The 26451-nt window shown below is 44.3% G+C and overlaps 6 protein-coding genes across 7 annotated transcripts; 3 read left to right on the top strand and 3 right to left on the bottom strand.

Moving 5' to 3' along the window:
* Window positions 1–664: 664 nt before the first annotated feature.
* On the top strand, window positions 665–5536 carry LOC122621621 (probable fibrosin-1). Its single transcript, XM_043799547.1, has 3 exons — window positions 665–685; window positions 4378–5243; window positions 5311–5536. Exons 1-3 carry the CDS (start codon window positions 665–667, stop codon window positions 5534–5536), a joined length of 1113 nt encoding a protein of 370 aa, XP_043655482.1.
* A 40-nt stretch (window positions 5537–5576) lies between these two features.
* Window positions 5577–6332, bottom strand: LOC122619465 (histone deacetylase complex subunit SAP18). Its single transcript, XM_043796433.1, has 2 exons — window positions 6135–6332; window positions 5577–6060 (listed from the first exon to the last, which is right to left on the bottom strand). The coding sequence occupies exons 1-2, from the start codon at window positions 6198–6200 to the stop codon at window positions 5674–5676; spliced, it is 453 nt and encodes a 150-aa protein (XP_043652368.1). The 5' UTR covers window positions 6201–6332; the 3' UTR covers window positions 5577–5673.
* An 88-nt stretch (window positions 6333–6420) lies between these two features.
* Window positions 6421–16673, top strand: LOC122619464 (protein sarah). The gene is made up of 2 exons (XM_043796432.1): window positions 6421–6726; window positions 15174–16673. Exon 2 carries the CDS (start codon window positions 15180–15182, stop codon window positions 16056–16058), a length of 879 nt encoding a protein of 292 aa, XP_043652367.1. The 5' UTR covers window positions 6421–6726; window positions 15174–15179; the 3' UTR covers window positions 16059–16673.
* A 2077-nt stretch (window positions 16674–18750) lies between these two features.
* On the bottom strand, window positions 18751–23852 carry LOC122621220 (organic cation transporter protein). The gene is made up of 3 exons (XM_043799013.1): window positions 23541–23852; window positions 20018–20652; window positions 18751–19955 (listed from the first exon to the last, which is right to left on the bottom strand). Exons 1-3 carry the CDS (start codon window positions 23581–23583, stop codon window positions 18966–18968), a joined length of 1668 nt encoding a protein of 555 aa, XP_043654948.1. The 5' UTR covers window positions 23584–23852; the 3' UTR covers window positions 18751–18965.
* Window positions 23853–24176: 324 nt separating this feature from the next.
* LOC122621221 lies at window positions 24177–25087 on the top strand. 2 transcript variants are annotated; one of them, XM_043799015.1, is made up of 3 exons: window positions 24177–24432; window positions 24486–24788; window positions 24852–25087. In XM_043799015.1, exons 1-3 carry the CDS (start codon window positions 24274–24276, stop codon window positions 25050–25052), a joined length of 663 nt encoding a protein of 220 aa, XP_043654950.1. In that variant the 5' UTR covers window positions 24177–24273; the 3' UTR covers window positions 25053–25087. The 2 variants fall into 2 exon arrangements, with proteins under 2 accessions (XP_043654950.1, XP_043654949.1); XM_043799014.1 differs by having other exon boundaries at window positions 24181–24432; window positions 24843–25087.
* Window positions 25027–26039, bottom strand: LOC122621222 (single-stranded DNA-binding protein, mitochondrial). Its single transcript, XM_043799016.1, has 4 exons — window positions 26000–26039; window positions 25843–25930; window positions 25675–25783; window positions 25027–25374 (listed from the first exon to the last, which is right to left on the bottom strand). Exons 1-4 carry the CDS (start codon window positions 26018–26020, stop codon window positions 25152–25154), a joined length of 441 nt encoding a protein of 146 aa, XP_043654951.1. The 5' UTR covers window positions 26021–26039; the 3' UTR covers window positions 25027–25151.
* Window positions 26040–26451: the final 412 nt, after the last annotated feature.

The raw sequence follows: 26451 nt of genomic DNA, 5'->3' as shown, positions 1-26451 counted from the left end.
TTTTTTAAAGTACTGGGTGTTTTGGAATCTAATAATAATTAATAAATGGTCTCCACGTTGCTATAAAACGGTGCTATAATACGGTGGGTTTGAAGCCCCTCTAGCTTAAACACATAGCCGATGCACCAACCATTGCGCATACGCTCCGTTGGTAAGGCTTTAGTTTGGTAGGTCTCAACTTTAAGCTTGCGGTCGAGCGTTGCCAGCCCGGTGAATAATAAATACAAAGCCGTTAAAGACGGTAAAAGTAATTTAAAACTATATCACGTTCCCGGAGCTGTTCGAGACCAACCATTCTCATGTCCACAAAAGAGTGCAAAAAAAGAAAAAACCAGGCTGCCCTGTCACTTTCGTTACTTCATCAAGAGATGCGCTCCACTTTTGGCCCGGTCATTAATTGCATATCCATGCCAAACACACACCACACATAAATTTTCCGCTGCTGCCCAAAGCTCCGTTTGGCGTCGGAGCTGGAGCTATAAAGCCGCCTGCGCACCTGGTGTGCCCAGCATTTCAGCGATCAACGGTTGGCCAAGAAGTACTACATAGGTTTACCTGTGGATAAGATTGTTCTCCCCAAATAGTACCCTCTTTTCGTGTTGCGGAAGTGTTACAAAGGGACAGGAAAGTTGAAAGGAGACACCAGTCCAAGTCCACATCAATCATGAAGATCCAACTAATTGCGGTAAGTTGGACGCGAATCAAAAGCAATCAATAGCGAGGATCAGAAGTGTTAGTGTTCTCGGTCATGTCAGCACCTCAGTATGCTAGTGAATCATAAATATGCAGCTATCAAGGTCGTTTGGTTGCCAGCTTAAGGCTCCTACTCTATCTTAGATTGAGACATTGCTGGATATTTACGAGTATTTGCATTAAATAGAAAGTGCGCGAGTGGTGTTTACTTGTACCTGTGCCTCAATGCAATGCAATTAGCAATAAATGCTGGCCAATTGACATTTCATTTCGCTTGGCATCATAAAACCTAAGATCGATCTGAACAAAGGAACTCGCATCATAAATAGGCGATACAATCACAATCACCCAGATATTGTTTTTTCACTGTTGGCCAAAGAATTCCGTTTGAGGAATTACCAAACCAAGCCCTCGGGTCCGAAATTTTAACGAGCATTTGTTGGCTTTAAGCCCAGCTCCGCCTTAACTTTGCAAAATTCCCCCGGCCTCCATTATTAACCTGAATATTGGGCTCTTAAAACTGGCACACAATTGACTTAAGTTCAATTTGTTGTGCTCCAAAGATTATCAACGATTTTTTAGTTTCGTTATATCCAGGAAAAAAAAATGTATGCCATTAAAAACGATAAATTATTATAAAACAATATTCCAAAAATACAAGATTTTAAAGAATACCATTTCGTTTATAAATATATTAACTTCTTAAACAAGAAATTTTCCTAAATTACCAAAATAAATATGAAAACACCATAAATCAGCGGTCCAATTAGATTTTCATGCTTTAGTTTGATTGATTGATTGAATTGGCCAAATTACGGACATGGCCTAATGAGCTTGCCAAAATTTGGACCAGAAAATGAATTGTTAATGACAAGAAAGACATAATTTACAGAAGTATTGTTGGGGGGCAGTTCGTCACGATACCATTTTTGTGCTAGCCCCGATTATGTGTATCAAGGTCGTTGGTGGTGCCGCAGCTAATAACTAGTTATGCGCGATTGGGATCCACAAAACGCACCCAATGCGATGCAAATTCTCGGCACGCACTCTCCATTCATTTTTCAGTGGCTGCCGCTGCTGCAGATTCAGATTCAGATACAGCTACAGCCACAGATACAGATACTTGCCCACACCGCGACTCATTTGGGCGTAGTGTGCTGGGATTACGTAATGGACGGGTATATGGGAGTATATGTATGCCTACATAAATAAGGCTTTTATACATGCATAAAGTATTACATATTTCAGACCGAAGCCGGCTCGAAAGTGCACTGACAACTATTCCAGCGCAACGAGTCCAGCGAGCTAAAAAATGCCCGGTTGGAATAGGACATATTTTCGATTTCATTCGGCTGCTCATACTCGTACGTTCGTTCGGTCAATGGCCATTGGACAGTCAAGGCCGGGCCAGAAGTCCTTAGCCAAGTTATTGTTACTAATGATCACGCATCATAAACATCTCTTGTTGTCTTTCACTGATGCTTATGATGGTGATGGTTCACCATCCAGAGGAACACCCACGTTTGCATTCAGCTCCACCTGGGCTTGGCTTAAGTTCACCTGGCTTGGTTTCAATTTCGGTCTCGAGCTGGGAACACCTTCCATTACGAACAGTTACACATGGCTACGAAATTTTCGGTTTCCTTGAACTGAGACGCAGACGCAAGGCGGAGTCATAAAAGCAATTAAATCAAATCAAGTTCCCCTGCCGAGCAATGCACCCAAATAAATAGCTGCAAGTGTCTGCCAGGCCTTGCGTAGTTTCATACACTTTTCGTACTCTTTATCTGGCCTGGCTTTTATTAATGTTTAAACCAAGTAGTTCACTTGACCAGGTAGTTGGGCAGCCAGCCAAGCCGCTGGCCACTGGAATGTTTGGCTTGAATGGTTCCCCACTCACACAAACGAACCAAAAACAAAGCCAATAGCTCAGATACAGGAAAGTAATGGATAATAATAGTAAAAAAATGTGTCGACTGCATGCATAACAAAATCTGCATGAGCCGAAGGCTTCATTGATTCGATTGATTATTGTAAGCCGTAATAGTTGTTTATTTTTTAACAATTGAATTATGCGACAGTTTAGATTAAAACTTGGCTTAGAGGTACATGGAAGTAGTTATTTAATATCGATTTCAATGGAATAATAGTTTTCTAGCGTGTATGGCTATGAACTTGGTCTTATTGTAATCATAAATAGATCGCGGTTAGCAAAGATTAAAAATTTAATAAAGTTATTTAAAAGTCTTGAATACTTAACTGTATTCTAAATTAAACAAAAGAAATAAAAAAAATGTCTATCCTAATACCTCCACCAAAACCTCCATTTCAATAAGTCACCCTACTCAAGTTTCCAATCCTGCCAAGAACCCAAATGGAAACCGTAATTCCGTATTGGGTTTTATTCACTTCCCCAATCATTAATTCTTTTATATAAGCTACCACGCCAAAGTGGGCCAAATAGTTATCTGATCTGTGACCAGATGGAAACCGAAACCGAGGGCGAAAAGCAATAAGCCGGCTAATAATACCCCTCCACCCGTCTTAGAATTATGCAACAACCGCGAGTACTAATTAAAAGTTGTCACACTGAAAGTCGTGCTAACATTAAGTATACGACTAGGCGGTCGGTCATTTGTCCTAGACTTTGACTTCTTTCGCGAACCGGAAACTTTTGGCCAATGTGCTTGCCACATGCTACATGCCGCATAACTCCGGCCATGCAAATTACGCAACCCAGACGCCAAAGTCTGAAATGTTTTCGTTTTTTCTGTTTTTGGTCTCTCCTTTTGGCTTTGGCTCAGCTTGTTTTTGGCTTTGGATTCGGCATTTATGATCGATCGGCAGCGAGGCGGGGTAGAAATCGCAGTTTGTTTTATGTTCCACATTTACAGCCATTACAGTACTGCCACAGTTGTTGTTGCTGCTGTGGTTGTTGCCACCGCCACAGTGTTACAACTACAAATCGCTGTTGCTCATAAGCGGTTGATAAATTTTAAACCAGTTTACGGAGGTGCGAGTTGAGCATTTAACCAAGAAGTGCCACAAAAGTAAGGCTGCAAGTGGAGAGCTTTTTGCGAGCCCGGAATTCGATCTATAATTAGTAGTGCTAAAAGTTTGAGAAATGTTTGAAATATATGTATTTTCATATCTACAATAAAAATCAGACTGCAGCCAAAAATAACTTACAGTGGTACAATGAATATATTGAAACGAATTTTATTACTTCTGTCTAGAGTAGTGTATTACGTACCTTTAAAATTATAATAACCATTAACCTCATTATATGTTAGCTTACATTTTTGTATTTTCTTATAAATATGTATATGTGCACGTTTCCATCGAAATCCGTACATAATTGTTGTTGGTTTTTTGTGAACCCATTGACCAATTATGTAGGTTTCAAATAAATTTACCAAATTCTTTGAGGTTTTCCACCCCCAAATCGGCAGAGCGGTGAAGAAAACTCTAAGAAGTCGTTGGGCAAGCACCACGCCAAAATGAGCTCGTAAAAATAATTATTTAAGAGGGACACTGCCAAAAGCAAGTTAACAGTTAGTGGCAAATTGGCCACCTGTGGCACGCGGTTGCCAAAGCGGTTGGAACGCCTTGTACCGGCAACTGGCACAGTTGACCCTCATATGGGATGCACTAATGACATACATTTTTCTCCTCCGAATCCAGCTCGTTTGCAGCGCGCTCGCTTTGACTGAGGCCCAAAACTATCCCCCGCGTCTCAGCATTCCCGGAGCGGTGGCTTCACCTGGCCCAGTGCCACACCGACAGCCTGTGTTGCGAGTCCGCCGACCGGGAGCTTCATTGCGCCAGCAGAATAACATACTTCCAGCGGTGACGCAGCGCATCGCCATCGAGGAGCCGCGTCCTGTGACGGAGTCGGCGGAGGATGAGCAGCCGGAGCCATACCTGCCGAATCTTCTGCGGGAACAGCAGTTGGCCCAGGCTCAGCAGTCGCAGTTCCAGCAGGCAGCCGCCGCCTTCCTGGCCGGCCAACAACCCGTAGAACAACCCTCGCCGGTGCAGCAGTTCCTCCAGTCCGATGACTCCCAGCCGGCTGCCATCCTGCCTCCTCCTTCTCGGTTCCCCGCCGAACGTCCTTCGATACCAACGCCCTTGAACCGTCCCGCCGCCTTCAATGACTTTGGCATCGGTCGGTTTGAGAGCTCGCAGAGATTCGGCTTGGAGCGACCAACGCCCACTGCAGCAGCACCGCCACCACCGCCTCAACAGCCCCAGCGGGTGGCTGTGATTCGAACGAGACCAGCGTCAGCCGCTGTCCTACGACCTGAGCCACCAGCACCACAGCCTGTGGCCAGGCCACGCCCTAAGCCCGTCCAACCGCGTCCCATCATTGATCAAAATCAACTACAGGACGATCACGTTGACCAGCAGCAGCAGCGCCGCCGCCAGCCCGTTTCCCAGACCATTCGCAAGTGGCGTGAGGAAAACGAGGACGGAAGCATTACATGGGGCTATGAGAACGACGACGGATCCTTCAAGGAGGAGCTGATCGGCACCGATTGCATAACCAAGTGAGTAGAACAGATTGGATCCATTCCCTGTCTTCCTTCATGCTTACCTAAACTTCTCATTTACCAGGGGCACCTATGGCTACGTTGATCCAGATGGCAACAAACGTGAGTACCACTACGAGACAGGAATCAAGTGCGATCCTAACAACCGCAACAACGAGGAGGAGTTACAAGAGAACGGGTTCGTGAACTACGAAGAGAATCGCGCCGTGCTGCCCAATGGTCTGGAGATCGACATGACGCAATTAGGCAAGAAGAAGTCGAAGCGCCCAAACGGCATTTACAGGAACTGATACTCCCCACAACATATAGTCCCTTAAGTCAAGCAGCTCGTAGTTCGTCTTACTTGTATTCCACTTATAATTATGTCCATACTCCATTGAGTGTCAAGTGAAAGATTAAAATGATTAGAATAGATGAACGTGAAGAATCAGTAGGGACGCTGGCGCCTGGCTGTGGGTGGCAGGCGGTTGGGTGGGGTAATCGAGATGTCCAGAAAGTCTCCAATGCTGAATTTGGCCTGAGCAAGTGTCTTGTTGTCATCGATTCCTTTTTGGCCCGTGCAGGTCACTCCGATTTCGCGCATCTGGAAGTGATTGCTCCGGTAGTTGGGGTACACGACGGCAAAGTCAAAGTAGGTGCCCTTTTTCCGGGTATCCGGATTGACGTCGCGCACCAGGGAGGTAAGCTCGTGGAGGGTGGCGTCTTGCCAGGTGTAGATCTGCAGCTCATTGGTGGGCACGTTGCCGAACATATACTCCGACACGGAGTGGTGCCGTCCCGTAGAGCAGAAGACGCGCAGCAGCAGAGGACAGGTCTGAAAAATATATAAACTTATTAGCATATCTAGAGGAAATCCGAAGTAAACATGGCCGGTGCCATCAAACAAACCTTCTCGCGGTCAATCTGCTTGACCTGCGTCTTTTCCTCCACAATCATAGACTCGACGTTGGCCATGTCTCCCTGTTCTGCGATTTATTGTTACTTATTTCCTTAGTTTTAATACAAAATTATCTTTTAATGCCAAATATTTCGGCTTCTCTTTGCCCTTTTCGATAAATATATAATCAATTGCAACAAATCTATCGCACATCGCCAAGTGTGACCGCTTGTCGACTACCTATCGGTTTCAGGCCAATCGATGTTTCCAGAAGTACCAAAATCTACCGTTTCTCAGCTCTAGTCCGAAAACAATATTCACTGCGAGCGGTTGTGTCGTCGAACGTAAAACTACGCGTCTCCGCGAATGACGCAGACTGGAAGCTTCCACTGGGTTGACAATCGTCTAAAAAACATTCAACAATAGCGGTGCACTTGCAAATTAACGCTGCCGCAACAACAACAGCAGTTATACTTTGCTGAGCAGTAGCTGCAACCACAACAACAACAAGGAGGAGAACAACCACAAGGAGGGAAAGAGCCGTTTGTTATTGGCGCATAAAAGAAGAAACGCAATTTCGCCACTGAATAGTTTTTAAAAACGGTGAGTACATTGTGGCAGCGGTCCATTTACATACCGAATTGAGATTTGCACTTTTTGCAAGAGTTTCTTATGTAACGGCAACAGCAGCAGCAACAGCAGCTGAGTTTTACGTGCAAATTGTTGCTGTGCTGCCGTTGCGTTGTTTGTGTTGGTGCCGCAGCGTCTGCGAAAAGTCACCCCCTTTGCAACCACCCTCCACCCCCCTGTGCCATCCATCCTTCGCTCTCTCTCGATTTGTTTATAAACATTCAGCAATAAGCCGCTGCTAAATACCGGATTGTTTTTATCACAAGGAGTGCAAAATTATCACCTCCCCAGCCACCCACTTTCGATCTGCGCATTTTATGCACGCGCCATCATTGCCAACCATAGTTCCATGCTGTTTTTGTTATAAATGTTCAAATTTCTGCAGTGGCGTGGAAAAGGTGCTCATCTGGGGGCTTCTGATGTGTCAACAAGGACTCAATTCGTCCAAAACCTGAACATTTTACATTTTAGTCAAATACCAAGAAATAATTAAAAATCTGGCATTTATTGAAATGGAAAAAAAACCCCCTATGTAGGGGTAAAAATTGGTAATTGTGATTACCCCCTCTTTAGTGAAGATTCACCAGGAGCGTAAAATCCCCCACTTGAATAAACCCCCTTTCTAAAAGGGTATTTCAGCTTCGGCGTGTCTGAATATTTTCAGTTGGCTCGTGTTTTAAAGTCCTCGAATCCACTCCCACCTCGTTGATCCTGCAGCAGCTGTTTTTGCCACAATTCCTGCTGCTATTGCGTGGGAGCAGAATGCTTGTTGTTCCTGCTGTTGCTATTGAATTCCACCCCTTCGTCCTTGGCCGTCGGCCTTCGTCCTGTCCGCAGCCATTGTTCTGTGGACTCGTATCGGCCGGAGCGGAGGGGCTGCAGCCGTGACCGTGACTGACTGCTCGTAACCCCAGCAACGACCACGTAGTGGACGATGTTATTGTTATCGCATACTGTGGAAACTAGTGCACTGTGGTCGGGATGTCCAATAAAAAGCTAGATGCATAAAAGCTGTTCATTTAGTCACTTTAAAAAATTAAATTTTTTATAAAGGTAATACTCGGAGATATTCTGCGACATTCATAAACTACTTCAATGCTTCAAATATAACGTAATGTCTAGAATCTTTATAGTCTTGTTGCTAATCAACACTCTTTCTGAGGTGAAGGCTTACTGGCTTCAGTGGAATCGTATTTATTCGATTGGCGGAGGTGGTGCGAACAATAAAGTAATATGTTTTTCGAAATTAAATTCCGCCCACTGTCCGTGGTCTTTTCTGCGGCTGATGGCTGAATTTAAAACGTGCCAAGTCCTTGGTTGAAAAATGAAGACGTGTGGCGGGGGGCGTTTTGTTGCCACTGTTGCGGTCGCTTTGTTGCTGCTGCTGCTTCTGCTTCTGCTTTCGTTTTTTTTTCTCAAATATTAATTGCTTTGAGCAACAGTAGAAGCCCTTGGCTACTGCTCCAAACCCAATCTTTTCGAATTTCCAAAAAAAATTCCCCAAGCAGCAGCAAGCAACGACTTTTGTAAAAGTGGCAAGGCGAAACAGACGTAACCGAAAGCAATAAATTCACAAATGCAAATAAAATGCGAGCTTTGCCACAACTCCTGTTCTGTATATGTACATATGTACATGTGTATTTGATTCTATTTTTTACCGGCCAGTTGACAGGGGCGTGTGCGTGGGCGTTTCTACTGCCAGCCACACAACACAATGACCTGGGTGTAAATCCCGACGCCATTCCTATCCATATCCCTATTCCCCGAATGCCCAGAGCCCAGGGCCCACTTGCTTGTAGCGAGGACAGATTTACTTGCCATTTCCAACCTAGATTCCATTTTGCAGCCAGCTGTTCGGACTTTCAGATAAAGTGCACGCTTAAGAGAATCATGGCAAATTAATGTGAATGGCTTGTGAATGAAGTGGCAAATCATCGTTTCATGGCCAAAAAGGTCGTATTCAAAGGGGATCTAGAATTAGATATTGGCAAGAACTAGCAGCAGATAGCACCCATTTGGAATAACCAAGAAATGTGGCTGGTTATTAACGTATTACCCCATTAAGTTCTTGAACACTAGTGTATAGAATCATGCTAATAACAAAATAGCTTTAATTGCGCATATAATTGCCTAACATTGTATTACACTTTCTAGCAGTATTAAAGATTATTTCCTTTATATCGCAATTTGTTAGTTGTTGCTCATGCATAATGGCTGTGTAACAATCTATTTTAAATGTGTTTTTTTGTTCTTTTGTTTACCCTACTTCAAAATGTATTTTAAGATAAAAAATATGATGATTAATTCAGCTCGAGAAAAAATAACTTTGATTAACTCACTTGAAAACAACTACTTTCGAAGGGCAATTTAAAAATCACAGTATTTCAAGATAAGACGAATAGCAGAACCATTTACATTGTTAATGTACAGGTACAAACTCTACTTCCTTTATTTCCTCCTGCAAAACCACTCGAAAACACAACCCGATCTCAAGAGACTGCAAAAGGCCAAGGAAAGATCACTCGTCTGTGCTTTTGATTGGTACCGCACAACACTGACCGAAATCGACGTTCGAAAGATATGCGAGTGCGTATATGCGGCCAGAAAATTATGTATACGCAGCGTTTCCTCATTGAGAGGCGCTGCTGACGCAAAATAAATGAAACGATTTTAAAATAAAAGCAACTCATAATTTTTGCTCCTACGATTGGGGCCTGTGTTGTCGCGTCTGTTGTCCATTTTATGCTATTTCTGTTTGCGTTTGCTTTTGTTCCATTTCATGTGGTTTTGTTTTGTTTTCTTGCTTCTTTGCCTGCCGCTCTGTCGATTTGCTGCCTTTTTGCCAGCGTTTTGCCAATTGATGAATTGAGTACGTACAGACTGCTGCCGACGGCTCTTTCGTCAATTGGCTTGACTGGATCTAGCTGCAGTTCGCACTGACGTCACGTCCCAAAAGCAAAAGTGCCCCTAACTCACTTAACACACCGGCCTGATTGGCAGCGACGTCGATTCCATTCGACTTATATGCGCGTACGTATGTTCTGCTTGACTTGAGGTACTCGGGCTGTAAATGTCTCAATTAACCATAGTAACAATAGCCAACTGTTATCTATGCAGTCTAAATACGTCCATTTGGTGCGTCAGTGGGGATGGTCGTCGCGATAAGAAGCGAATCGAGGGGACTACCGTGGCCATGATTTACGATAACCAGCGGGTTTCAACCGGTTGAACTCAACCTTGAACTGCTGATTACACTTGCTTACTGTATTCGCTGTACAGCATTTTAATTCCTTCGAGAGCGATATTGATTCTTATGCTGCGACCAAAAACCACTGTAAACTTTCGGTAATCTCTTCATCCTACCCAAATCAGCGAATTTCGGCAGCACATGTCGGCGATGGCTGCTCCTAATAGAAATCGCTTTTGCATAGCCAAGTTGCCCCAAACTATTTTCGTGTCAAAGCGCTGACAAGGCGGGCGCACACAGAAACCCACGGATACACGGATACACAGATACACAGATACATAGATACATTTGCAGTTGGAGCCGCACAGTTGCGAGTGACAGGCGACAACAAAGGGGCTGGTCGAATCGGTTTGAGTCTGAGTCGGAGGCAAGGGAAAACTCCTCGGAATCGCCCAAGGACTTTGAGTGATAACAATCCAATTTGTAAAAGTAGTGGGCGGGGGTGGGTGAGCTGTTATGGTATGTATGTGAGTGGGGCCACATTAGAATTTACAATTCTGTCGAAGGTCAATCGAAATGCCAGGAATTTTCTGACCCCGAAAAAAGAAACCATTTTTCATGCATAAACTTGGTACAGATGTGTTTACAATCCTATTGCGGTGCGATTCATCGGTGTGTAAATGATTTAATTAACAGTTCATGCCTGGAAGTGTCGGGTAATTACGAAAACCTGATATTGTCATGCAATGCCAAAGGTAAATTCAGTGATTTCCCCTCGGATGCTGTGCGCAGCCAACAAAGGTCTCTGTATAAACAGAGCTATATAGTTGTTATCATGGACGCCCCTTGTGACTGGTTGACAGGTGGTTAACAACTGGTCAATGGAAAAGCGGATTTCGTCTAATGTTTCCCTAAAACAAATCCACACAGTTCCCCATAGAATTAGTACGAATATTCCTTACGTTACGTTACTAAAATCCAAATATATCTAAATTCTACAAATATTGCATAATTCGTCATAATTAAAATTAGCATTGAAAATGTTTAGTTTTCAGTAATTGAATGGCAATTCTATACTTGTCATTTACTAAGAAGTAAGACAAATACTACTGCTGGTCAGAAATTCTGCACAATACACATCCCGTTACTTGCATAGAAAATGGTACCCTATAAAGTTTATATATACATACTTGATTAGGAACGGTAGGAGATGTCAGGAACTGTAAAAACTAGAATATTGAGGCAGGATTCAGAGATGCAGATTCCAGAGAATGCGTTATTTCTGATTCCAAAATGTAGCAAACACAATTCCCGCTGATCTGCAGCCCAAAGCTAAGCCTTTCAGCATGTTACATTTTACACACATGGCTCATGCGGCCAATCAATGTCCTGCCAATCAGCTGTATTTGTTCCGTTCCACCCACAACCACCCAACCACCCACCCAACAAGGCTGTGCCACTACCACGCAAATCCGCCCATGCTGGGTAAGCTTTCGGTGAACGTTTCACCTTTGGTAGTAATTATCCAGCCACAGCAGCCGTGAAAGCAAAGTTGGCTTGGTTTGGTTTGGTGGAGCTAAATTACAGAGCACCCCTTTGTGTGTGTGTGTTTGTGCGTGTGTGGGTGTGTGTAAGTGAGTGGGAAGAATAGCATACTTTCAGGTGCAGTCCATAGATACGAGTGTTTAAATTTCTAACAAGCATTTCTAACAACGTGTGTGGGAAATTACTAGGCCAGCACCAGAAGCAATCCGGCACAGGTTGAACAGTGAACAAAGGAAAGTTGCAAACTAATTAGGATTCAATTAATTTAGTTCAAAAACCTTTCAGCAAAATATCTTAAGTTTCGCACACGATTCACGTGTTGCCCTGCCACAGAACTCCTGATGTAATACGCGCTTCACACGCCTAACGACCAGTAACCGACCTGTACCAGCTGTACCAGTAACTGACCGCCTGACCTTTTGCTGTTGTAGTTGCCTTGAAAGGATTCCGGTTGCAGCAACATGTGACATGTGGCAAACGAAGCCGACACTTGCAGGCACAAATATGAGCAGCAAAACCTCCACCGGCAACCGCAAGGAGCTGTAATAACAGAGCTACGCTTTGAGCTCTCTATAAAGGCCAGGAACAATTTAATTAAATTCCAGGCGGTTTACATCAATCGCAAATATCTGGCTCAGACGGTTGGTATCTGCCAGTAGAAAGTTTTAAATTTCAGCAGAAAATCAAATTAATCTTCCCCCAGCGTTATTTGCATTTGCATTCAAATAGGGTAAACTGAAATTGCAACTGCAGCAGCAGCAACAGCAGCAGCAGCAGCAGTGAAAGCAAAAGCATCAGCTGTAATGGAGAGTGGAAAACGCACTCGTGGGATTTGCCTTTTGTCACGAAATCGGGACGATAATGTAAATAAGGCCACAATTCACTCACTCGTATTCTCTGGCACACATCCGATCAATTTTAAGTAGGGGATGCGAGCGTCAATTAAATAGCAACTTATACATTTAAGCGCTTTAAAAGTGTAAAAAGTTTCAAGGATGTCGCAGAGGCTCTGATCAATATTGTTAAAGTAATGAAAGAATATAGTTGAAGGGTTTAAGGAAAGGACAAAGCTTAAAATCGTACACAAATTTGTTTATATCCCTTTGTTGCTGGTTTTTTTGAGTGGCCCAAGGATGCCGTCTAAAATGATTTAAAGAGCTTTTGCGTGTCTTTGAGGTGGCTTACATGCGGGCTACTTATGGCTAAAAATCTGCTAAGTCTGGCATGGCGGGATGAGCAGAAGGATGGATGGATTGGCAAATTATTACATGGATATGGATGGTTGGATAGAGAGGAGGAGTCCCAGGGCGGGGGTTGGAACCACTTGATATAATGATGACAGCAATTATGAATGAGTGAAGGTCGTTGGCTAACGACCGGCAGGCAATTCATCATCATGTCGAAACCACGGCAGCGCCTTCCCCATCCCAAAGTGGGCGGGGCTGAAAGCTACTTTTGTCTAGTTAAAAATGCGCTATCGGCCCGCTTTCCTTGCTTTTTATGGATTGCGTGCAGGAACGGTGACGTCACACGGCGCCCATGCGATTTGCATGCCAGCGGCTCGTTTATGCTGACTTGCACCTACAGGCGTCCTCGTTCCCATGCTGCTCCTGAGATAAGGATCAAGCTCCACGGCAAACAAAGTGCACACGTCATGAACAACAGTCGCATCTCCAACTGCCGCTGGTAGCAAAAGTAACAATTGCGTGGGTGTGTCCTTTCAAGGAAATCAATCATCCGGAAATAGATCAACTCGTCGTTGGATTCTTTTTTGGCCTTTGTTTTTATTGTTAGCTACCCTTGCTATCCTTGCTGTTTTTGCTCTACTCCTCTGCGTCGAGGTAAAAGTCAACAAAAAAATGGCCATAAATGGAAAGTGAAAGCACTAACAAAGCATCGGCTATGGGAATTCAGGAGGGAAAGAGGTTTTTGCGTCGCGTCTGTCGAGCTTTAAAATCCTGTCCTTGGCCTTCTCATTCCTTCAAGTGGTTACTTATTTTCAGAAAATCATAAGTATAAGCTTATCACAAAGGTGGTATTGCAATTTCATCAAATAAAAAGCAATTCACTTCAAAAGAATACCTTTATTTGCCAGCTTTTAATTCAGCAAGATCTAAGAAAACATTTTTCATCGCTAAAGCAATAATTTAAACTTTTTACATAAGAATAACTCTAGTTATCCCTCATACACTGTATTCGCCAGTCTTTACAAATATGTGTGTTTAATCGCTTTTGTACAGTGTAAATTGCAAAAAACCCAAAAACAAATTTATGATATAGTTACCCGCAAAAAATCAATCGAGTTATGACAACAATAAAATGTAAAACCCAATTAAAATCCATTAAAGTTTCGTGGGTATTTAATGTATGCCCAAATTATTAATTAGGAAATACAAAGCAAACATTTTCAGCTCCTGGCCCGAATCCTTGCATGGAAACTCATAAAAACTTGGCAAATTACGCACCCAAAACTAAGCCAATTTTGTTAGCTCAAGCTAGCACAAAAACCCATTTGCATTTGTCTAAAATAACACCCTGGCCGGGTAAACAGCGTATAATTAACTCACTGCATATTGCTGATTCATGGGCCACAATAAAACACTAAGAAGAATGCTATTTTTATAGCATACAAATGGGCGCCCATCCAGAACTACAACTGGCAGTTAGTATAATGAAACCCACGAAGAGTTCGCTTGGATTTTCAGGGAATGGGTTTCATGGCGGTCACAGGTGCGAAGCAGACACACGTCACCATTTTTACTCTGACGCCAGTTGCTACCTAATTCATTCATTCATAAAAATTTCGCTACTATTAATCACGCGTCTGGCGCTTTCCCTTCGCCAAAAGATTGTGCCACGCAGACATAACAATAAAATCAAGAGCAGTTGTGAATCAACAGTGCGTCACCACGGGATCCCCCTTGGAGCTCCAACCCCGTGGTAGACCTATTGATTGGCTTCACGTGTCGATACTTAAGTCCTCGCCTGCCGCAGACCCACTTCCCTGAGTTCCGCCGCTCCTTCCCGAACTTGCACACGTTTGTAGTTTCTGGTACCGTAATTGGTTTGAAGGGCTGCCGTGGAAGGAGGTAGAAATTCTTTTGTCGTAGCGTGGCGCTCCAAATTTATTACAAATATATTACGCTAACAAAAACCCAAGCCTTGCGCTGTGTTTACCCTGGCTGTTTGCCCAGCTCCCTCGGTGTATGTGTGGAAATAATTTGCGAGTGCTGTTTACCAATTTTTTAAAAATGTTTTGGAGGTGAAGGTTAGCCAACTGACAGTTCTATTTATGGAGAATGTCACTGACTTGTTGAATCCAATTACTGTAAAGTCCGTGCTCGTTGGGCTATAATTAAAGGCCGTACGAGTATATCATAAATATAGCAGTAATGGCTATCACAAAAATAACTCCTTTGAACAGCGGTTACTTCCCACATATATTTGCCATTAAAAACAAGCCCATTGTACTAAATAAGCTTTACGAGGAATTCATTTATTTTACCCCAATAATTAGTTGCTTAACAACACAAAAAGGGTTTATGCTTCGTAAATAATACATGAATAGGCTAGCAAGAGTACTTTGCTTAAATGATATTCGCTATTCGATAGAGAGACTTCTTATTAACACCAATTCTACTATGTTTCCATCCTATTTATCGAACAACAATTTTCTTTTCCTTTGCAGCCAGCCATGTCCGACGCGCCCAAGTCCAACAACAATGCGTCCGTCGATGCACCTGATCCGGCCACTCCTGACGCCACTGGCGAAGCTGACGCGGCCAACGCAGCCACTCCGACAACTCCTCGTGGCAACCACAACAACAACAACAGCGCCAACGGCAGAAGCAAGAACAAACTGAAGTCAACGCAGAACAGCAGTGGAGGCGGCAGCATAGACAAGCTGTCGCCGGACCAGGATATCTTCATCAACGCCGCCGACGGCCTACCCAATCAACATCCGTCGCTACCAAAGGAGGGAGACGTGGATAGCGACACAGAGCCGGAGGTGGATGCAGACTCGTTCGACGACCTACCCACCTCGATTATCGTGACCAACATCCACTCCGAGGTGTTTACCAATCCAGAGCTGAAGCACGCCATGGAGGAGCTATTCCGCACATTCAGCGAATCGGCCTCGTTCCAGTGGCTGCGCAGCTTCCGGCGCCTGCGGGTTAACTATGACAACGCCATTGCGGCGGCAAATGCTCGAATCAAGCTGCACCAGTACGAGTTCAACAAGAAGACGGTCATCACCTGCTACTTTGCCCAGCCGGTGACACCGGTTAGCAACAAAAACCTGCAGCCACCGGCGCCGGTCAAACAGTTCCTCATCTCGCCGCCCGCCTCGCCGCCAGCCGGCTGGGAGCCACGCGAGGAAGGCGAGCCACTGGTCAACCATGATCTTCTCGCCGCGCTGGCTAGCCTCACGCCCGGCGAGTCGCACGAGCTGCATCCTCAGAGCGAGGACCAGCCGGCCATTATTGTGCACACGGCCATGCTAGCGGAGACTGGGCCGGGACTCCAGGCAAAGGCGCCAATTGTCCAGACCAAGTGCCCGGAACGGGCATAATCATTAGGTGCAGACGAAACTATAGCTGAAAACCCGAGTTTTAAAGCCAAACGAACGGGGCAACGGGTTGGGTCTCATGCTCTGCGGATGGTTGGGGCTTTGATTGAGTATTTTTTGTAAATATTTTCCGATTCAATTGTGATTAATTTACACATACATATATTTAGCTACGTTCGTATGTTTGTATTACTAGGCACTCGAACTCCCATACCCGACATACTTTCCCACCCTTCCTTCAAGCGTAGCATTTACCCCAGTTGGCTTCTGATACAAGTTCATTGGCAAGCAACCGCATCTAGATGTGTTTATCTCGCGATTTGAGTGTGTCTATGTGTAAGAATATTGATGTTAAGCCATTGCAAATACCTGCTAACAATATCTCTATCTCTGTGTACCTTCGACGGGAAATCGCTGACAGAGGCGCTACCGAGAACCGCGATCCGAAATCCCAGATATAAAGCTACTATATCTATGTAAATGTTAATATAATTCTAAGCCAGCGAAATGGTGTAACGATGTCGCATCAGATATCGGCATAAATACATACGTTTATAAATCTATATGCCTATGTGTAGTTAAAATTTAAATTGAAAATATATTCAAATTCGAAATGAATGTTCTCAAATGTACCAAACAAAACAAAATGAAGAATTACAAGAAACAAAACAAAAACAGAAGAACCAAAACGAATCTCTTTAAACAAAATTTAATTGACCGGTGCTGCAGCAGGAAAACATCAACTGGGGCAAAGGGAAGCGATGGGTTATGGATTTGACATTGGAAATCCCTGTCGACAATTGGCAATTCGATAGTGCAATTGAGTGGAAATTACTGAAACTTTGCAAGGCCAGGCGAATTCGAATTGGCTGTGTTGGTCGCAGAATAAACTTTAATTGGAAAAAGTTAGGAAATCATTTTTGGTGTACTGGTTTCATCGCAGACAAAGTTGCAATTAAAAGAGCTTGAAGTTAGATGATACTCTGTCGATATTAAAGGTGCACCAAAATCGACAGAGCCTAAAAGTAGGCAACGATTCAACGCAATTGACTGCTCTTGAAGCACTTAAATTTTAAAATGACCTACTGGTAAAATAAACGCTAGGCAAATTATACTCTAGATACGCCGTTTGAACCCTGCGAGGTAGCCGAAGTCATTGTGCGCCAGAGTAGCAACAAAGCACCAGGACATGACGTCATCTGCAACGCCACATTGAAGGCCCTGCCCAGTCAAGCGATCCTCTACATAACGTTGGTTTTCAACGCTATTGTGAGGTTGCAATACTTCCCTTATCAGTGGAAGCTCGGGATAATCTCCATGATCCACAAACCTGGCAAGCCGGAAAGGGAGCCCGCCTCCTACCGGCCGATCAGTCTCCTCCCTTCAATTTCGAAGGTGTTTGAGAGACTGATTGCTGTCCGGATTGTAAGGATTATGGAAGCCCAGGGGATTACCCCTGAGCACCAGTTCGGGTTTCGTGCTGGCCACTGTACTGTCGAGCAGCTCCATCGGGTCGTCGAGCAAATTCTGACTGCCTACGACAGTAAGGAATATTGTAACAGCCTCTTATTGGACATTCGAGAAGCGTTTGATCGAGTGTGGCACATTGGACTTCAACTAAAAATCAAGCAGACGCTGCCTGCTTCATATTTTGGGTTGCTAAAATCGTACCTGGAAGGAAGGAGGTTCGCTGTGAGCTTTCATTCAGCGATTTCCACCGAGCACAATGTGGCAGCTGGTGTTCCACAAGGTAGTGTCCTCGGCCCCTGCTCTACTGCCTGTATAGCCACGACATGCCGCAGCCGGATGTAAGCCTTTATGTTGGCCACATTTGCCGATGACGTGTGCGTCACCTACAGGTCCCGATGCGAGCACGACGCAGCCGATGGTATCCAGGACTTTGCAGATCGGTTCTCGGATTGGGCAAGACGTTGGAACGTTGGCATCAATAGCAGTAAATCCAACAACGTATGCTTTACTTTAAAGCGGAGAACGCCACCGCCCGACTACATCGAGGAAGCCCCCCTTCCACAGCCGAACGCAGCAAAGTACCTTGGAGTGCGTCTGGATCACATTTGCCAAGCATGTGACCGACATCAGAACGCGCCTACGTGCTTAGGTGGCGAAGCACTACTGGCTACTTTGTTCGCGCAGTAAATTGTCGTTAACTGGAAGTACGGGTGCCAAATCTGGGGCTTGGCATGCGACAGCCAAATCAAAAGGATCCAGGCTATCCAAAACAAGGTCGCAAGACTCATCACCGGCTGCGAGTGGTTTGTGCGAAACACCACCCTGCACGGAGACCTGAAACTCGCAACGGTATTTGACGAGATAAACGACTCAAGTGCTCGTTACCATGACAGGTTGGAGCGCCACAGAAATCGGCTGGCCAGCGCTTTAAACAGATCTCGCCCACCGAGGAGGCTCAATAGAAGGGAACCGAGGGATCTCATTTCCCGATCTCCTTTGACAATGTCAGCAGAAGATGACGCTTATCTTGAATCCTATTTGTTATCTAAACTAGAAAATGCTAACTATAGTTAGCCGGCGCGCCCAAATGGGCTGAATTAATAGAAAAGAAGGACACAAAGGGGATCCAGATTTCCCCGTATGCCTTAATAAATAAAATAATAAAAAAAAACTTAAATTTATCTTAAACTCATTTTTACCACCGAAAAAATAAAAGATAAATCCGTACACAAAACAAAGGGACACGCAGAAATAGAAATGAGTGAATCCACATATGGGGATTCCCGCCATTCTGCACATCGTTTTATTCACTTGGAATGGATAGAGACTATTAAAGCTTACTACTAGGCGAAAAAGTAGAGTTCTTAACAACAAAAACACAGGGTAACAAGGACTTTGAACTGGATTGTGGACATGGGTACAATCATCTTTGGCTAGGTTCTACTTCCTTTCGATGTTCTTGAGCGGCACCATCTGCTCAGGATCGTCGGGATATACGCTGTTCTGGCGCTTCTTGCGACCAGCACACTGACTGAACCAAGTGTCACCCTTTCCGAAGTTCTCGCCATCCTCAATGGACTCGGGCATGGGCTGGTTCATTGTCTCCGGCAGGAACATCACCCAGAAGCCCGAGATCAGGGCCACCACGCCGAACAGCACGGCCGGAATCTTCGGATCAAATGAGTCCAGCAAAGTAATGAGCGGAGTAAGGGCTCCCGACAAACGGGCACACATCGATCCTAATCCCATGGCTGAGTTGCGCACCACGGTGGGAAACAGTTCGGCTGAGTAGTTGTAGATAACGGCAAAGGATCCGGCGATGAGCAGCTTTCCTGCCATTACCACCGCCGTGGAGGAGGTGCTGCCCTGGGCAATGTAGGCGGCCACAATGCAACACAGACCACCACCCAACATCAGGGTGGATGTGATCGACCGACGACCCAGGCGATCCAGGACGAACACAATGGTTATGTAGCTGGGGAACTCCACGAGTCCCATGATGAACAGGATCAGGTAGGGATTACCATATAGCTTGCCGGCACTGAGTGATAGTCCGTAATAAACCAGGGAATTGGCGAACCAGCAGAGGCACACATTCAGAGTCTTCATCCGCAGGTTGGGCGTGCGGAAGAGATCGCTCAATCCAGCACTGGACTTTTCCTCGGCCGCCGCCTGCTGCTTGGCCTTCTGCACATAGTACTCCTTGTCCACCGGAATGCCCGATCCGTTGATCCTCAGGCCCTTGGCCACAATATCCACCGCCTCTGCGGCACGTCCCTGCATCCACAGCCAGCGCGGAGATTCATCGAGCCACCACCAGTGGCCCAGGAAGAGGCAGCCATGCAGTCCGTAGATCACCTGCAGCCACTGGCGGTCAGGGATGAGTGCTCCCCAACCGGCCACCAACATGATGCCACCAGCGAAAACAGCCTACGAATATGGGGTAGTATTAGCATATACAACATATGTACAGATATTAAAGTCCTCCTCACCTGGAACGTAATGCCGCACACAGTACGCTTGGTAGGTCCCACCAGTTCCATGGTCAGCACGAATCCACAGATGTAGGCACCCGCCGATCCCACAATGCCCAGTAGGTAGCGCGCCACCATAAATGAGAAGTACTCGGGAATGAAGGCCACACCCACACCGATGATCAGTTGGAACAGGGCCGACCAGCAGAACACGGTCTTGCGACCCACTTTATCGGCGAGTCCGCCAAGGGTGACTGCGCCCGTGAACACGCCCAGCATAAACACGGTCTGCACAATGGCCCCCATCCAGCGGCGGTCGCACACAAAGTTCCAGTCGATGGTGCGCGAGGTCTTGTAGTACGTCGTGTCGTATACGTAACTCTCGCACTTGATGGTGGCATTGGTGCCAGGACTAGTGGGGTCGAACATGAGGCAGGACTCCAGCTCGCCAGTGGGCTTCAGCGGAATGGCGGCCAGGATATCGCTCGAGTTCCACGGGGTCACCGACAAGCTGCTGTTATCCACGCCCGCTATGAAGCAGCGGTGCTCGGGCACGGCGGCCACCGTGACCAGCGATAGCATGTGCATGCCAGCGGTCAGGCCGGAAAGCACCTGCAGGAAGAACTGCAGGAACTGGTACTTTCCAAACTCCCCTGGAATTGGAAACCACAACTATTAATGTCTTGGGAAAGGTTATGAGCGCACAACAAAAGTGAGCTTTTGGCGACATATCAGATAGTGATTATCTGTAGCAGCCATGAATCACCCATTTTACGATGAACTATAATAGAAAGAAATTAAGTTATTTCGAAAACGAAAGTTGTTCTAGCTGCACTTATTCAAAAAGACTCTTATTCGTCATAGGGCGATTGAATTTGAAAAATACATATTTATATCGCTGAAATCATTATTCTAATACCACGTAGCAGCGATAAACCAGCGATAGATGAAACCCAAAAGAAACAGCCGACTTTTATGTAGATGGGAACTTTTAATGGGTATCGCTGGAATTGTTGTCACGCCCAAGGCTTTGCAATTAAATCAAGTGGAATTTATTCAATTCGATTTCAATTGAAGCGCATTCGCCTGGCCCGTCAAATATTTGCCCACAGTTTGGTTTGGTTTAGTCTATGTGCTTGCGAACCCCATAAAAAAGAGACTCGGATGTCTTGGGAGAATGCACTGAATCGATTATGACTTTGGTCAGTCCAGGGCGATCGCGTTGATGGCGGCCAGGGGCTGTGTAAATTTCTACCGACATGGACACTATGCAGCCTAGATACGAGAATTTGACACTTGAGCGGTCCAATGTTCAATCAGCCGTTTCAATTGATTTGTGGGTTACGTTTATTGATCGTTTAAGCGAAACTCTTGCCATCAAATGAAAAGTTACGTTCACCCCTGTTACGTTACCATCGACAGATCATGAGTAAAACGTCTGAGAATTTTCATTTTTCATAATTGAAACGATTGCGCGAAGTGTAAAATTATGTCACCGGGTTGACATTAATTAATCTCAATTATAAAATTTAACGCTGTACCTAATGAAATTCAATTACGCCCCCAATAGACATAATCAGCGTATAATTGAGCACAATCTAGGATTTCGATAGCGAAAAATCGTGATAACAAAACTCGGAATAGTAAATACTAATGTGGAACTCATAGTGGATTATCAGAGCCCACAAAATGCTAGATCATATATCAGTGTTATTGTAGCTCCAGATTTATTGCATCCGTACAGTACAACTACCAGAAAATTGTTGCCAAGTGGCCCTTGAATACGACATTGGTTTTTGGCCCAGTTAATGTTCGAATGTTTGTAGTTCTCTTGATCGTCGTCAGTTATTATGATGTATAAAATCCAACATTCACATTAAAATGAATAGGGCGCAGGTTTGGACCGTTGTTTACACTGGTTAATCTTGAAGCGATAAGTGAGATTGATAAAGGACGGGAATGCAGTAATATTTAAAAACTTATTGCACATGTATGTTATGATTTTAAAATATTAATCTACTATCAACTGTTGCATTTTTTCAGAGCTGGTTTAGAAAAGCTTTGAAGATTTGTTTGTGCTCATGATTCGTATTATTGATGTAGGTCACGACTTTAAGGCTTCCTTCGCTATTTTTCATCCGTACTTCAACATTTTCACTTCCCGCGATTACCAACAACTGAAGGTCGATTGGGTTCTGATTCTGTTCTGAGCTGCCACATAGCACATGTGGAAGTGCTCTCAAAGTCATTTTAAGTTGCTGGTTTTGTGGTAACCTTCTTACGGCCAAAAAACACGAACTCAGCACTGCAACACGCCTCCAAATTCGATGTAATTAGAGTTGCTGTTCGCCAATAGGCCTTCAACAAAGTAAACAGAAATAAAAGAGCGATATGTGAATTTTGATGGCTGAGGGGTTTGCCATACAGTTGAGTCTGAGCAAACCAGTTTGAGGTTTTGCATTTTACAGATACAAATGTGTACGAATATATTACGAATAAAAAGTCGCTAATGCGATTATTACTCCCTCTCTCCTGTCACTTTCTTATAGGCTGCGGTTTTGTGAGTGCGAATAAAAAACCAGTTTCGGATTGTGCCTAGGAAAAACTGTTCTATTTTAATTTCCGATTTCAGTACAATCGTTGACACCAATTTTATATTCCATCTAATGCAGTAGCAGTTAATGTATATATTATGCCTCAGAAATCTGTGAATTGTAGCCCTGACAAATAAAACTGTTCATCCATCGATCTTCCACTGTATTCCCACAATTATTGTTAACTGTTTTGCATACTGCTGTATATAAACAGTCTTAATTTTGTATCTCGCACAAGCTAGCTGCAATGTTTGAGCCGCACAATTAGAGTACACAATAAATTATAAGTAAATACCCAGATATCCGTAGATCCCAAGATCTTTATGACGAGCCTACATCCCAGTCTTGTGACAGAACCCGCCCCATTTCCACCCGTTTTCGTTTGCTTGCTAGAAGCCACACACGTTTTATCGTCACTGTGCTAAAACCAAGAAAGCTCAACAATTGTCAGACAGCCTCCAGCTCAAAACTTGGCCCACACGAACATTTGTCGACTATTATATGGTATAGTATAAAGTCAAAAGGGGAGCAGACGGTGGAGTCTCTATCAAGCTGTCATAAATGTCCGTCACTTGGCGGCCTCGAGTATTTATTAAATTAAAAAAGTGCAAAAATAAAGCAGAAATAGTTGCAATTAAAAAAGTATTAGAGGCGGCTTCTTTTGAGCACTTGAAGGACGGACAGCCAGCCGGATAGATTAGGCGGAGATTAAAAACATAATACGGAAAAATTAATTATAGATTTTAAAAGCAGAACAGAAGGTTCGGCGATAAACCACATTGGCTGGCGTTGAAACAGAATATTATCCATAGTAGCTTGCAGCGCTGATAAGACCTCTCAAAATGATAAGCATAACGCCAGCTCTTATCAGCACGGGATGGAGACGCCTGGCAACGTAACAGCTGACCTCTCCAAAGTCTTCCCTCCCAAAAGCCCATTCCACTCACCAAGTTTGCCCATCAGGTCCTCCAGCACATAATCCACAGCCATGTTTGACTATTTATTGATTACAATGATATAAATGAAAGTTACTGTGTGTTACTGCTTGTTAACAAATCGTCATCTTTTGCAGAAGTGAAGCACGTATGAATGGAGCACCACTAGTGGAGGTACTACTGATAGTGACAGTTACGGGTCGCGAAGATGAAAACGAATCCGGGATAAACAACGTGCTCGACTGAATCAAAACGGCAAACGGAGCGCTCGATCAGCTATCAACTCTTCCGACCGCCGGCAGCATTTGAACTGGCGAATACTAACTGCGAACTGTGCCGCTCAGCGAGAAAACCGAGTGGTCCCACACATGGTGGTATATGGTGTATGGCGATAAGGTCGCTCCAAGCTCGCGTGCGGAGAGAGCTTGTGGATCGCGGGTCTCGATTGGGTCTCCAAAGTTGGTAGCTCAAGAGCAACCTCTGCTGGACGGTAGGTGAGGTGTTTAAAATGTATTTTCATCATGCATTTCCAATCCTTGCTATATGGAAATATATAATCGTAATGATGATAAAATAATGGCTCATTGAACGGATCCTTTTGAGCTTACAACTTTGAATTCGATCAGGAAACTCCAACCCCAGCAAGCTTGGGTTTGTCTCACACCCTGTGACAAATAACATTTTCTAGGTATCATAAAACACAGAGCCAAAATACACGAAAATCCTCTAAGTAAAATCTAAAATTATGTGTGAGCCAAGCTTTTCAGATCCGTCGGCGTTCCTGTACTTGGATATGCTGGCAGATATTTTAATGCAGGACAGCCTTGAAATGGAGTCAGATTTCAACATCAAATTGCGGTTTCTCAAGGAGCAGGAACAAATTTACCTAGACAATGCCAAAAATGTGAGATTCAAAGTCAATAGGCACCAGAAAATAAATTCTTTATACCTCAACAGGTACTTTCCGTGGATCAAACCCTGAGATCAGCACATTGCAGCATGCTTAAGATGGAAATGGAGCTGAATGAGAACGAGACTAACCTGATCGAGGCGGAGAAAGTAGTAACGAAATTAGAGCAGAGCTGTCCAAGTCCTGATGTCGTGGGCTGCCAAAAGTATCCTTTGGCACGTGCCACCTATCAGGATTTGCTGAGTTTGCTCATGTCCACGGAAAAAACAGCCCATCAGTGCAACCAGATGAAAGAGGATATCGAGATGTATAACAAGGAGAACTCCGCGATCGTAATTCCCGGAAATGTGGTATGATTGATGACTTAATGTTATTTTTAGTTTCCAAAGTGAGTCCATTAACAGGTTGCCAAGCTTATTGATTGCCACAACAATACCCTGGAGTCCCTGGAAAAGCAGATCGAAGTTCTGCAGTGCCAGGTCACGAAAGTTCAAAAGGAGTTCGAACAGCTTTATAACGAACAAGATGCAAGTAAATTCAACGTTCCGTGCCCCTGCAAACAGATCAAGGAATTAAAGCCAAAAGACGTATGTGGAATACAACTACGCTTGTAATCTGATAACACAATATATCCAACGAGTTTTATAAATGCTTACAATGCTGCAAGATCAACTTTTCGCTTAAGATTAGGTTTGGTGTTCTGGGCTTAAATTTTAGTTGTTGGCATCACGGAAAAACAGCACATCGTCGGCTATGATGCTGGTGCTCGTCTTCTGGTTGCCCTGCTGGTCGGTGATCTCTCCGTAGGTGATCTTTCCCTGCACCATGGTGCGCTGCCCCTTCTTCAGGTATTCCAGCACGGTGTCACGCAGATTGGGCTTGAACACCACCACACGATGCCAGTCTGTGCGCTGGGCCCAGTCGCCGTTCTCGTATCTGTGGGGCAATGGGAAACAGTTAATTAATGCTTTTTAACTGAAATAGTAGCAATGATTTATAGTTGATGTTAATCAACAACGTTGTACATGTTCCAATAACTCATTACATAAATCCGAATTAGCAACTCAGTGTGATCTTGCTTGGAGGTTATAGCTAAGAACTAATTAACTAACCAACCACATTTATGTAGCTTTTTTAGTGGCATAGACTGTGACTGTTCTTGCCTCCTCTGAGATTTGAACTCAAGTTCCGTTGCCATCGCATGCTGCGCGGCAACACGCACACATAGGAACTTACTTGTAGTTTGTGTGTGTGGCGACCGAAAAGGTGACCACCGGATGCTCCTGGGATCCACGCAGCTGCGGATCGGCTCCAACTCGCCCCAAAATGGTCACCGTGTTGACAGCTGTGGTTATTTATTCAACAATTTATGCAATTTCATAACTAAAGCTAAGAACTACTCACTTTTTTCAACTTTGGCGGGCGCCGCTGCCGTCGTTGTTGTTGCCCCGCGTGCCTGCAAATTTCGCAGGCCGCTCAACAGGGGATTCAACTAAAAAAATATAAACATGTTTTTTCACTGTACCTTCCAATTTACCGGCTTTTTAATAATATTACTTACCATGCGCCTTGTGTGTTGCATCTTGATTGTAATACTTAAATATCGATGTATCGATTATATTTACAAAAAGTAATAATTTTATCGCGGTAAATTTTGTTGACGAAATATCGCATATCGATATTATTTTTAACTTATATATTGATGTCACTCTCCAGTGAATTGCATCACGTAAGAAAAAAGGTTCGAAATTGGTAATATTAATAATTATTTTATTATTTTAGAATGTGAATTCGCTGTTGTAGATATAATTCCCTACTCAGTGCGAATTCGCCGCACATTGTACTCTTGCGGAATTAAAAAGAACCTAGAGTTTAATCGTGGGCCAAAAGGTGGCGCTACTGCGTTCACTTGTTTCAAATTTCAAACAAAAGGTGGAGCGTAAGCCTGTCACAGAGATTATTGGTAATTTTCCTTAGTTTCACATTTAAATAAACTTCTGCTGAGGGCGCCAC

This window comes from Drosophila teissieri, chromosome 3R, assembly GCF_016746235.2.
Source record: "Drosophila teissieri strain GT53w chromosome 3R, Prin_Dtei_1.1, whole genome shotgun sequence".
In the NCBI taxonomy this organism is placed as follows: domain Eukaryota; kingdom Metazoa; phylum Arthropoda; class Insecta; order Diptera; family Drosophilidae; genus Drosophila; species Drosophila teissieri.
The sequence above is the reverse complement of the archived record's forward strand: the minus strand, read 5'-3'. Positions and strand labels throughout refer to the sequence as shown.

What these genes read in the sequence shown, in the direction of transcription:
- LOC122621621 (XM_043799547.1), top strand. Translation starts at nt 665, where the DNA reads ATGAAGATCCAACTAATTGCG. An exon ending in TGAAGATCCAACTAATTGCG is followed by an intron (nt 686 to 4,377) that starts GTAAGTTGGACG and finishes CTCCGAATCCAG; the next exon opens with CTCGTTTGCAGCGCGCTCGC. An exon ending in GGCACCGATTGCATAACCAA is followed by an intron (nt 5,244 to 5,310) that starts GTGAGTAGAACA and finishes CTCATTTACCAG; the next exon opens with GGGCACCTATGGCTACGTTG.
- LOC122619465 (XM_043796433.1), bottom strand. Translation starts at nt 6,200, where the DNA reads ATGGCCAACGTCGAGTCTATGATTGTGGAGGAAAAGACGCAGGTCAAG. An exon ending in AGCAGATTGACCGCGAGAAG is followed by an intron (nt 6,061 to 6,134) that starts GTTTGTTTGATG and finishes TATATTTTTCAG; the next exon opens with ACCTGTCCTCTGCTGCTGCG.
- LOC122619464 (XM_043796432.1), top strand. Translation starts at nt 15,180, where the DNA reads ATGTCCGACGCGCCCAAGTCCAACAACAATGCGTCCGTCGATGCACCT.
- LOC122621220 (XM_043799013.1), bottom strand. Translation starts at nt 23,583, where the DNA reads ATGGCTGTGGATTATGTGCTGGAGGACCTGATGGGCAAACTTG. An exon ending in GGACCTGATGGGCAAACTTG is followed by an intron (nt 20,653 to 23,540) that starts GTGAGTGGAATG and finishes TTCCAATTCCAG; the next exon opens with GGGAGTTTGGAAAGTACCAG. An exon ending in TGTGCGGCATTACGTTCCAG is followed by an intron (nt 19,956 to 20,017) that starts GTGAGGAGGACT and finishes CCATATTCGTAG; the next exon opens with GCTGTTTTCGCTGGTGGCAT.
- LOC122621221 (XM_043799014.1), top strand. Translation starts at nt 24,274, where the DNA reads ATGTGTGAGCCAAGCTTTTCAGATCCGTCGGCGTTCCTGTACTTGGAT. An exon ending in ACCTAGACAATGCCAAAAAT is followed by an intron (nt 24,433 to 24,485) that starts GTGAGATTCAAA and finishes ATACCTCAACAG; the next exon opens with GTACTTTCCGTGGATCAAAC. An exon ending in TCGTAATTCCCGGAAATGTG is followed by an intron (nt 24,789 to 24,842) that starts GTATGATTGATG and finishes GTCCATTAACAG; the next exon opens with GTTGCCAAGCTTATTGATTG.
- LOC122621222 (XM_043799016.1), bottom strand. Translation starts at nt 26,020, where the DNA reads ATGCAACACACAAGGCGCATG. An exon ending in TGCAACACACAAGGCGCATG is followed by an intron (nt 25,931 to 25,999) that starts GTAAGTAATATT and finishes ATATTTTTTTAG; the next exon opens with TTGAATCCCCTGTTGAGCGG. An exon ending in GCCCGCCAAAGTTGAAAAAA is followed by an intron (nt 25,784 to 25,842) that starts GTGAGTAGTTCT and finishes AAATAACCACAG; the next exon opens with CTGTCAACACGGTGACCATT.